Here is a 12,619-nt window from a genome sequence, read left to right as displayed (position 1 = left end):
ATGCCCAACAGCATGATTAAATAAAGACGCACACAAAAGCACTGAGATGAACATTGCCAAAGGGGAGCCCCTTTAAAGCGATCCATCTTTATGTCAGCAAATTGCTTACTAATGTGTTGACTTAAAAGTAAAATGAAAAGGCTGGAATTTACAGCGTATCAATGAATCAATTGATAAGCTTTTACTGGTTTAATATCCTTCTAGCCTTGCTGCCTGGAGCTACATCAAGTTAGCAACAGAATGTTTGCCATCTCTATGTGATAAAGGAAGTCAAATGGTTAAACAAACTCCTGGACCATTATGCTGTTTGGTGAGATTTAAATTAAAATTGTTGGGAAGAAGTCACGTGGTGCAGAAGGCAGCTACAAGAGGGAGCTAAACTATTTTACCAATAATATACCTAGCTTCCTTAACAATGGTCTGCATTGCTAGCAAGGCAGAAGATAATGTAATGCATTTGAAAAGATTTAATTACAGCAGTAAAAGACCTTACCTCAAACAGATGACATATACAAGCATAGTTTATAGATGAGGATCAAAGAAATTCACTACAGAACACACTTAATTCTAGGCAACACTTCACTTGGTGTATACATTGGTGTTAAAAATTAGCATAGCTTGGTAGCCGTAACCTTTTGCTGTCTCTTTGATCTAAGTTAGTGTGATCATCAGTGGATTAATGTAAAAACACTACTGTACTATTAGACAATAAAATGCACTCTACTTAGCATTGTCACTTCAAACACAAGGTTCTAACACTGGAATTTTTCTACCAGGACATCATCTGACCCTTTTGTGTCTTTGTCAAAGGAGGTGGATGGATATACTCTATAAAAGATAAATTTAAAGTACTGTAGTTACCTATGTTCTTAACTTCAGTGCTTTTATTCCATTGCCATTTGAGAAGATAAAATCTCTAGTTTAAACACAGATTTGCAATCTAGAAACATATCCCGGTTTCACAATAACAGCCTGATAACTGCACACCTAATTATGTCTACTCATAAATTAGTCCCATTGAGATCAAAGGAATTTACTTCCAGGTAAATGGGCAGAAGATTGTGCTCCACATACTTAAAAGTGTGGTAGTAAAACCAGAAAAACTGAAAATTAGCTGAGTTAGCCAGAACTTACACTGATTAATCCTTTTTTTCTTCACATTTAATACAGATCTGTGTGGCTCAAAAAACCCTTTTTGTTCAGATACTTTGATCATGAAATTCAAGTTCTTGCCGCATTGTTGTGTGCCTTTAAGTCACTTCTGACTTATAGGCCTGTTACAGACAGCCAAAATAAAGCTGCTTCGAGTCACAGTGGAGATATGGTGTTTCAATCATATAGAATATGATTGGACTGGAGCATGGCTTTGGTGTGGCTTCTGGACTCTTAGGACGCATGCATCATTGAAACCCCATATCTCCACTGTGACTCAAAGCAGCTTTATTTTGGCTGTCTGTAACAGGCCATAGTGATCCTATCACAGAGTTTTCTTGGCAAGATTTGTTCAGAGGTTTGCCACTGCTTTCCCCTGAGCCTAATAGTATGTGACTTTCCCAAGGCTGGGTTCCTTGGCTGAGCAGGGAATCGATATGCCATTGTTCTGCTCCTGCATGAATATACCCACTGATACCTTGTCATGATTTTACAGACTAGAGAAAGTGGACAAAGATTGGGAGATGCAGATAAATAGGATGTAAGGTGTCCAAACCTAATTTGGGATACAGTATAAACTGGTGCTAGCTATGGCCTTTTTCATCCTTCCTAATTTTCATGTTGCAGGTATCTGCCAATGAGATTTTGAAGGACAGAAATAGCAAACATTATATTGCAAATAACAAGCATTACAGTATCAAATCACAAATTATACATAAATAGATGGTTTGTTTCAACTGGCTCAATAAGCCTATATAAAATGCCTAAGCGTATGGACAGGTTTTCACCTGGCATCAAAAAGAATATAAAGTGTCAGTTGCATCTCCATGAGGAAAGAATTCCACAATTGGTGTCCTGCAACAAAGAAGATTCTCTCCCTGATGTTATTTAAGGTACTAGGAGAAAACACCAGAATTTTCAATTGGTCTCAGTGCAGCTCTTTTAGAGTAATACGAATTCACCTATCTGGCTGTACAAATTGTAGTCCTTGTTGTCATATTCTATATTAGCTAATGATTCCACGTTATCTACCATGCATTACAATAATCCAAATGTTTTGAAGGTTCCAAAACATGAACCAAAATTGCTATATTATCTCCTTCAGGCTGGTGACCCACACAGAACTAAAAGATTTCTAGCCACCAAGGCTACCTGGACCTCTAAAACGAGTCAAGGAGTTCTACTAGGCTATGTGCCAACTCATTTAAAGGGAATCCAATCCTTTATAATACCTTATTTCCAAGCATAATAACAACCTATGCACAGATACTCCATCTTTTTGGAATCAACCCTCTGTTTACTAGCTTTTGTCTAGCTAAACTGAGGCTGGATAACCATGGAAACGAGCAAGGAAATTGATTAAAAAATGCAGACCTGTAGCATGATTCACTGGTACTGTTGTCTATGAGGAAAGAATTAGAAAGTGGTTTCTTCTGCAGATAAAGATTATTGGTTACCTGCCCATCAAACTTGATATGCCAGGAAGCTGGGGCACAGACACTTTCTCCCCCATTCCAGCATTCTAGCTTACTCTAGAACATTAAGCAGGCAGGCAGATGAAGAAAACATTTATATATAGAAGGAAATAAAGGAGTATCCCTTTCCTGGATGACACCATAATAGTAGCAAGAAGTTATCACAGACATGGGACTATTATGAAGGAAGGTCAAAGACGAAAGTACAAATTACTTAATATTGAACATAAAACAAAAATAATGACCACAGAAGAAATATATAAATTCAGCCTAGACAATAAAGAAATCAAAGAAGTTAAAAGAGCTCCCATACCTAGGATCAAACGTTGACCAAAATGATGACTGCAGTCAAGTTATAAAAAGATTAGGAATGAGAATAACAGCTATGAAACAACTAGACAAGATCTTAAAGAGTAAAGATATACAACTGAGCACTAAAGCGAAAATTGTACAAGCCATTTATACTCCATCACCATGTATAGATGCAAGAGCAGGACAATTAACAAAGCAGACAGAAAGAAAATCAACTTATTTGAGGTGTGGTGCTGGAGAAGAGTACTTAGGATACCATAGGCGGGTTATAGACCTCCGCTTTGAGGCGGTCTGCCGCCGCCGCCGTTTGCTCCGTAATGGAGCCGCCGCAGCCACACCGCGCAGCTCCCTTGTGGAGCAAAAAAGAAGCTCCAAAATGGAGCTTCTTTCTGTGGCGCCTCTATGACGTCGTGAGGTGCCAGGGGCGGACTCGCGACGTCATAGACGCCGCGACACGTGCGGACGCACAGCATCCGATACGTAAACATGGCGGCCCCCGTGTAGAAGGGGCGCCGCCATGTTGTACTTATGGAATATGTACTAGGGTTAGGGGGGTGCGGAAGCACCGCACCTTCCTAACCCTAGTACGTATTCATTACGTACTAAATGGCGGTCTGTAACCCGCCATAGTCAGGCAAAAAGACAAACAAATGGGTCCTTGAACAGATTAAGCCTGAAATCTTGGAAGCCAAGATGATCAAATTGAGGCTGTCGTACTTTGGTCACGTAATGAGAAGGCACAGATCACTAGAAAAAACATTAATGGTAGGAAAAGTAGAGAGTAGTAGAAAGAGAGGAAGACTCATGCCACATGGATAGACTCACTCAGGGCGATCACAGGCATCAATGTGCAGGAACTAAGTAGAGCAATGGAGGACAAGGGATCTGGGCAGTTAACAACAACAAAGGATCTGCAGACTATCAAAAGAACTGAGCTCACTGGAAACACACAGACAAGAAAAGAAGACAAATAAATTGGGTTCTTTATTTGATGATGATGATGATGATGATGATGATGATGATGATAATAATAATAATAATAATAATAATAATAATAATAATAATAATAATAGGCCTTTTTGTTGGAAGAGAGCAGTCAAGATTTAGGATAGAGATTCAGGAAGTCTCTGTATTGTCAGGGCTGGAGATAAATTTAGGTGCTGGATCAGACCACAACAAGTTTGTGTAGCTTCGGTTGGAGGTAGACAGCAAAGATAAATGTTGGTCTCTGAGTGGAGTAAAGAGGGTTTACAGATCAGAGGCTGTAGATACTGTGGTGATACAGGGAGGAAGGAATTATCTGATGTACAGAAAAAAAGGTTAAGAGAAAATGGGATAAGTAAGAAAGAGTTAGAATTAACACATATTCCCCAAATAAATGTAGCTGTGTCTTGTAATGTGTGATACTGCTACTGTTATTATATAGTATGACGTTTTATTTGTATTTTAGCAGGAGGGAGGGCTAGGGGATTGGGATTATGTTACTACTGTTTTTAAATGTTATACTGGACTGTTGTTACTTGCCTGGATCCTCAAAAGGGAAAGGTGGGATATAAATAAATATTTTATTATTGTTGTTGTTGTTGTTCTGTAACTAAAAATGTTAAAGCTGTTTAACATTTGTGTGTCTCTGCATTAGTGAGAAGGGGAAATTTTAACAGCTAAGGAACAGTTGGTTTGATTTAAAAACAACAACAACCACACAACCAGAAGAAACTTGAGGGAAGAACAATGGAGAAGACACAAGCTTTACATTTTGGAAGATCAGTTAGTGGTGTGGATGCTCTAGATGGGTATACTTCATGGACTAGATTCCCCCCCCCCTTTTTTTTTCCCTTGCTGGAAATCTGAGATCCATTAACCAGAGCCTGGTGCAAAACATCCCTTCTTAGCTCAGAAATTTGTTTTAAGTGTTGGAACTGAATGAAGCTCATCAGCCTTCCAGGCAACAGTCTAATCCTGGTCATCCTGATTTTGGTAATCTCAGCATAAGATTTAGGGTGGATAGCGGTTTATTGTGCAGCCATGATTAAACTGACAGTTTAAAATCCCTGCTGATCTACTGTAAATCACCCAGAGATCTAGCAGTAGATCCTGATCTATCTTCTACCTGCCCCTGCCCAAGATTTTAGCCATCAAACACCCTTCTTTGTATTCAGCAAGTAATTATCCCTAATTCTCCTGGTGCACCTTTTCAAGTTCTACAGATTTCCAGTTGGGATAAAGACTGTGGTCTAATTAACATGTTCCTTTTTTCATGATAAGGTCACCTTGAGGTGATTTTCCCATACAATATACGTTTTCTATGATAAATATATTGTTTAAATATGCCCTCACATGGTGAAAAATGGTATTTACTCTGACAAGAGCAAAGCATTTGTTTTTTAATTAGATGAGGAAATATTTAAACAACATATCATACCTTATGACTGATATGGTCTATGCATTGAAAAATGACTTTCATAGATCCAAAAGCAACCTAAATCAAAACCGGAAAGGTCACAGAAAGACAAGAACAAGCATGGTCTGGGGAACACTCAGCCAGAGGTGATGGATTTGTCTTAGTGCAGTTTTGATGTGCTACACTACAAGGTTCATGGCACATTTAAAATCTGTAACTGATAAAAGTTGTTCTCTAAAAATGGGCAAGAGGCAAATAATTTTGTGGCAGAGTCATAACACAACCAGTAAAAATGGTTAACTAGCAGAAAAATTTTGAGAAAACATAAACCATGTAGAGAAGAAATTCTCCAGCTAATAAACCAGATTTTGTTGTATCCAGGTTTAGTCAAGCATAGAGGAAACCCAATGAAGTCAATGGGACTTAACTCCTGTTGACTTCACTGGTTCTACCCTAATTAAAGCTGGATACAAAACATTACATTTTAAAAAAATAGTGGGTTGCATCTGCACTGCAGAAATAATCCAATTTGACACCACTTTAACTGCCATGGCTTAATGCTACGGAATTCTGGGAATAGTAGTGCTCTCTGACAGAGGCTAAATGTCTCACAAAACTAAAATTCCCAGAATTCCATAGCACTGAGTCATAGCAATCAAAGTGGTGTCAAACTGGATTATTTTTGCGGTGTAGATGCAGCCTTAGTGATGTATGCAAGATAGAAGTCATAGACGTTTTCATGCTTCTGAGTAATCTGATGAACAGTAAACTTATTTTATTTCCATAGCGCCATCATACATTTGGGAGAATGAAGATGAAAATCATAGTTAAGAATAAATAATTGTCACACATACCTTTTCTTCAAAGAATCTCTTTCTTAACTTGGCATCTTTTGGAGGCACAGTTTTTCTCAATTTTTTATACCATTTTCTAACAATGTATCCCCTCCAGAAAGCTTGAATTCTGAGGCATGAAAAGATAAGGATCTTTCACAACTCCAAAAACAGTAACATGTGCAAATGTAGTTTATAAACTTTCAATTTATTTTTGAGGTGGTTCCTAGTTTGCGGGGGCAGGGGAGTTGGGTGAGAAATACTCTGTCAGATGCATCATGATACTAGTTATAATGAATGAATGTAACATTGTCACCATGCACTCAGAATACATCTCAATAATGGTTTTCCATCATTATTGAAACATGACAGACATGTTCTCCTGAACATACAAGAGATAATCCTAGGGACTGAGACTAAATACTTTGTGGTTTTGTTACTTTACACACCAGTTATTACTACTGAAGTGTTAGAAAGATTTGCAGTGGGTAGCAACATTATGAGAACCAGGGTCATATAGTGGTTTGAGGGTCGGAACAGGATTCTGGGAGATGAAGGTATATTTTTAAAAGTACTGGAGTTAGAGTTGTGTTTCTGGTAGTTTGTTAAGTATCCTTGAAGTTGTTGCAACCACAATCCACACAACAATGACAAACATTTACAGTGAAGGGAATGGTAATTTCTAGCATTTTACCAGTGTGAGAAACTAACATTCCCTACTACCCACCACCTCACCGCATCCCATGAAGGCACTTGCACAAACCATTTTATATGGCATGTGACTAGCAAATCATCGCCTGTTTTCTGAGCAACCTCCCAATGATTTAAAAATAATGCATGGCTATTTGAACAGATGATTATTAGATGACAAAATAAAATATAATTCTCTAACTTTGGGGTATTAATACTACACCCATAACTCATTGCATAGTATCTTCTGTGCATGTACCTTTCTTGCTTAAAGCAGTTTTGTAACTTGTGAATCATCCTTACCTTGTTGCACACTTTATTTTAAACAGATGTGCTCCATCATGAATTACTCGAGTCTGATATTGGATTCTTCTACACATTGGGCAGGTCTTCTTACCTGCAAATCTTTCAAAAGCTTTCAGACATGCCTTTAAAAAAAAAGGTATTTAGTTCAAAATTAATTTGAGAATAGCACTTTCTCTGTTTATCCACAGTATTTGTGCATGCAGGGATATGCAGTGACCACACAAGAACTATCACCATGAATAAGGAAAGGTTCATGATGCTATAATTATACATTTTAATCCAAAGGAAGGGGCTGAGGGATGGAGCTGAAGAGAGCTGATCTATCACTACCCCTCCATTTTCTCCAGGAGCTTTAAAGGAGTGGGAACACGGCTCAATCTGATAATTCCTATCTATCTTATATTATTAAGGAAGCTAGACTTAACATAACTTAACAGTAAATTATTGTAACTAAACATCTATGAAGCATCTGTCATTTCTCACTCCATATATGGCAAAAGTCTTTGTTGCAGAGTTTTGAGCATTACTTTGCTTGCATGGAAAAGTAATGCAATCTGTGCTTACTGAATTCCCTGGTGTCCCCTTCCTGGGTAATTGGAATTTATATTGACCATTTCCAATCTGTGGGCCATTCTTTTGTTTTCCATATTAGTTGATAGATTTTAGTTAGAAAAAGAGTAGATTGTGTCTCTGTACCTCAGGGCAGCTCTATCAGTATGACATCTGTTTTTGGTGATTTATTTCTCCCAAGTTCATGTTCTTTTACTGAATCCGCCATCCTTTCATCTCTTTTATATAGTTTTTTGGTGCATTATTTCAATCGTCTTTTTATTTGTACTAAGTCATATAATGTATTCTCCTACTAGACATATAACATACTCCCCTAGTCTAAATTTTCCTTTGATTTCTCAGATTTTGTGAAAGAGGTCTCTTGTTCTTTCTTTTTGGTGTCAGCTTCTATATCTCTGTATTGGTTATTATAGTAGTTCCCTGTGAACAAGTTGCTGAACAGTTGCATTCATGGTTCTGACCTGATTTCTGCCACCTTTTACTTTTACTTCTCGTTTGTCCTTAACTGCCTGAAGAATTTCATTTGTCACTCACTTTTTAACCACAAATAGTGTCTTTTTGCAAGCCTCCCTGACAAAGTCCCTGGCTTCAGTCCAGAGTTTTGCCTACAGGTAAATTAGGCTTAATATTGCAAATCTTTTTTTTAACATTATCTTTAAATTCTACAGAGACGTTCAGGTTGTATTTTGACATGATGGTCAAAACTTACTATTCTTCTATAACTTTACTTTATTTTTTTATATTATCCGTTCATGTTCTGTGCCACAATTGCCTCCTGGCCTTATTTTTGCAGTGAGAAGGGAGCATCTCCATCTTCTGATTCCAATTATGTAATCTATTTGATTTCTATATTGGCCATCAGGTGAGTTCTATGTATACAGACAACTCTTTGATTGCTTTAAGAATGTTTTTGCATGGAAATAAGTCTCAGTAAAATAAATGGGCTAGGGTTTAAATACTCGAAAGGTAGTAAGTATAACCTGTCTGCTCTTGTAAGGCAAGCAGAGGGAGCCCTGATTAGTATTTGGATGGGAGAATGCTAATGAATACTAGGTATATTTACATTTCATGAAGGAACTCGCTAAACAACCTCTGAGTGTTCCTTGTATAAGAAAGCCCTATGAAATTCATGGGGTCACCACAAGTCAACAGGTAACTTGAAAGCAAATATGCATACAAATACACAATATAAATGGGACTTACATCTGAGAAGATATGTAGAAGAGTCTGGTAGTTATTAATAAGGGGCCTACAATCACTTGCTGGGTTATACGTGCCTAATATTCATTCATATAACTGAGATTTTAGAATGGATGACTTCATGTACCCTTAAATGACATATACATGAAAACAGTTCAAAACAATTTAAAAGATATTGCCTGAAATTGTTTTAAACTGTGAAACATCAGAAACAATACTTAAATCCAACATCTTAAATTTACATTATAAATTAATGTGCAAGTTCAATTTGATACAAATTTCACTTTTAATTGATAAGCATTTACTCACTCTGTGGAATACATGAGAACATGAAAGCAAAACCTGTTAAGAGACAACAACAAAAAACCCTTGTAAAACTCATCACGAAAATGTCTACTATTTTAACTATTATTTTAATTGTAATATTGGTTTTTTATCCCATCTTTCCCTCATTTTGGAATCAAAGTGGTTCACAATATCTGAAACAAACATAGCTAAAATCTAACAATATACACAAGTTAAAAATGTAATTAAACTATCAAAAATAAAATAAAATAAAAACCTGTTAAAAACGTAAACCATTAAAACCACTACAGTGATGAAAATTGCCAAAGACACATAACATGCTTTCACTGCACAAACAGAATATTTTAGAGTTTAACTGCAATTTTTAAATTGTTCTTCAAGCAAAGATTACAGATTGTTGGAGAATAGTTTGCCATGTGGGTTTGTTTTAATGGGGATATAATACAAATCTCGGTTGGGCATTTAGGGTCATCAAGGCCTGGCACCTCTTTCCTAGACCTCAAGCTGAGGGGAGGAATCTCAGGGTGAGAGTATTACCTTGAAAAGTTTGTGTGCATATCACCACCTTAATTTTCAGACTTGGTGTTTTTGCTGTGAATGACTGTGCAGCTATCGTTGAGGTTTAAAATATTATGCTTGACCACATCAATGGTTGCTCCTTGTAACATCATGAAAATCTGCCTCATGTGACATCTCAAGAGCTTATCAACAGGTTGATCAACAGGACTAGGTTTTGGTTCTCTAATGTCAAGGCCTTGGGTAGTCCTGATCTGGCAATCCTTATGGGCATGGGTAAATACTATATGGTTCTCTATATCCTGAATGTGTTATTTAAGACAGGACTTGATAACATTAAAAAAGCTTTATCTTATATCTTCCTGTGCCAATAAATACATATTTTGGTAGGGCATACTTATACATTTTCATTGTGCTGCTATGAAATATGATGCCACATTAGTTCTGTTGGCAGAAATGATGACCCATGTTTGTTGTTATTGTTGTGCGCCTTCAAGTCGTTTCTAACCCATGATGACCCCAGGGCGAATATATCATGGGCCTTTCTGAGGCTGAGAGTATGTGACTTGCCCAAGGTCACCCAGTGGGTTTCCATGGCTGAATGGGGATTTGAACCTTGGTCTCCAGAGTCGTAATCCAATACAGTCGGCCCTTCTTATACACAGATTTTTTATACACGGATTTAAGCATACACGGTTTGAAAATGTTCCAAAAAAGTATAAATTTACCTTGATGTTCCATTTTTTATTAGGGACACCATTTTGCTATGTCATTATATTTAATGGGACTTGAGCATACACGGATTTTGTTATACACGGTGGATCTTGGAACCAAACCCCAGCGTATAACAAGGATCCACTGTACTCAAACTACTTAGCCATGCTAGTTCAGTATTTTACTTAAGAACAATAAAAAAGGCCTGGCAATTAAAGCTCTCCAAATGTTTGGGATTCCAGTTCCCACTAACACCAGCCAGCATGGTCAGTGATAATGACGATGGGTATCACAGCTCATTATCTTGGGGGACACAGACACAGACTTCCCCATTCATCTTATTTCAAATACGGTACTGTAGAACATTTAAAGATGCAGCTGTCTAATATTAGCACTTTTTAGTCATCCTTGCACACATTTATGAAATTTCAGTTCTACAGAATCTAAATTCCTATAAAAAGACAATCAATTATCAGCCATTGCTTTTAAGAACATCAACAACACCATTAAAGCCTCCATTTATATTAGGAAATGTTTTAGAAGGAGTGAAAGTGGAAACTGTGCCCTCTTAAACTGGAAACACCAATGGGTAAAAAAGCAAAAGCTGGGAAAACCAGAAGTATATTGAATTTATTTTCATCCAAGTTAACACCAATAAAATCATACAACAGGCGGCAGAGAAGGACAAATGTGCAGCCATTTCCCCCCTTCTTTATTTTTGGGCTGACTACGAAGAAAATTCTCCTGTTATAAACATGACCCTATGGACCATTTAATGATGAGATTACTGGAATACTGTACAACTGGGTTTATACAAATATAGCTAAACTAACCATTCAAAGGAACCTGAATGGCCCTACCTTTGCTTTGGATACATGACAGGACTGAATCTGTCATATTTCTAAGAGCTCTGCAAGATTAATGCATCAGAATATAAAAAGACGCAGCCATATCTTTGCTTGATAGAATATGTGTTAGAGAAGAGGAACAGAGAACAGTTCCATTTTTGTACTGGAAATCCTCTTTATAGCCTTAGAAAATGGTCCAATGCTTTGTATGCACAAATCCCAACACATGCATGACATCAACAAATATATGTATAAATATATACCAAAAAAAAATTGGCAACACTGATTAGAGAAAAATTGGTGGACAATTTTCAAAGATTGGGAACTATTTTGCTATATATGAAGAAGAAAGGAAGACTCTGGTTGCAGATTTGGAAATGTGCAGCAATTTTGTTTATTTTTGTTAAGGTCCAGAATAGAAAAAACCCTTGGTCTTTTTGAGAAAATATATATATTGAGTGTCAACATTTTTAAACTAGAGAAGTGGGAAGTCAGTCTTTGTATTTGTTGTATTATTTAGGTTGTGTTGATGGTGACATAATTTTATTGTTTCATATTTATAGTTTTAAATAGGCGTGGGAGTTGCAGAGATTAGGGGGCGGTGGTAGTTTAGTTCTTTTGGGTTAGGTTGGTATACCTTTTTAAATTTATTTTTTCAAGGTGTGTTTGCATAGGGTTAGGAATTTGTATGTTATGTTTATGTTGAATTTTTTTTCATTTTTGTTTGTATATATATATATATATATATATATAGAGAGAGAGAGAGAGAGAGAGAAGAATATGCATTATCAGCCCACCCAATATCAATTCAGCTAGCATCCTGCAACTGGGCTTGTACAAGCTTTGATTCAGTTAATATTTACAGAATATCTACCACAGAATCAAGATAAATAAAATACCTGTGGCTGAAGTGCAAATTCTTCTCTGCATATGGCACAAGGTTGAACAGAATCTCCTTGTTTTATGGATCGCTGCTTCACCTGCTCCCATTCTTCCCTGGTTAGTGGCATGGCAGGGGGCTCCACCAACCCAAATCTTTGAGCTATGGACAGAAGTCTATGTTAATATAACTGATACATAATGTTTCTTCAAAGACACTTCCCACTTGTATAAAAAGCTTTATACAAACAAGTTTTCTCATTATTTAACTATACACTGGAGTTGTTGGAGGATAGCTTATTACTATGCTCATAATACAATATGAAAATGAAAATAATGGGCCAAATGAATACAGACAGTCTATCTATAAATGAAGCTAACTTCGAAAAGACAACTTATTAAGTGCTGTATATACTC

At 36.9% G+C, this 12,619-nt stretch overlaps 1 protein-coding gene across 7 annotated transcripts in view; it reads right to left on the bottom strand.

The window, feature by feature from the left end:
• RNF32 (ring finger protein 32) overlaps positions 1–12,619 on the bottom strand; it is a 32,323-nt gene that overhangs the window by 5,610 nt on the left and 14,094 nt on the right. For all 7 annotated transcript variants that reach the window (XM_042475026.1, XM_042475022.1, XM_042475020.1 and 4 more), the window contains 4 exons: positions 12,223–12,365; positions 9,249–9,281; positions 7,167–7,291; positions 6,195–6,303 (listed from right to left, as the gene is read on the bottom strand). In XM_042475026.1, coding sequence (XP_042330960.1) covers positions 6,195–6,303; positions 7,167–7,291; positions 9,249–9,281; positions 12,223–12,365 — 410 coding nt within the window. The remainder of the gene's footprint in view (positions 1–6,194; positions 6,304–7,166; positions 7,292–9,248; positions 9,282–12,222; positions 12,366–12,619) is intronic.

This window comes from Sceloporus undulatus, chromosome 6 (assembly GCF_019175285.1).
Source record: "Sceloporus undulatus isolate JIND9_A2432 ecotype Alabama chromosome 6, SceUnd_v1.1, whole genome shotgun sequence".
Taxonomy (NCBI): Eukaryota; Metazoa; Chordata; class Lepidosauria; order Squamata; family Phrynosomatidae; genus Sceloporus; species Sceloporus undulatus.
This window is presented reverse-complemented; position numbering and strand designations above follow the sequence as displayed.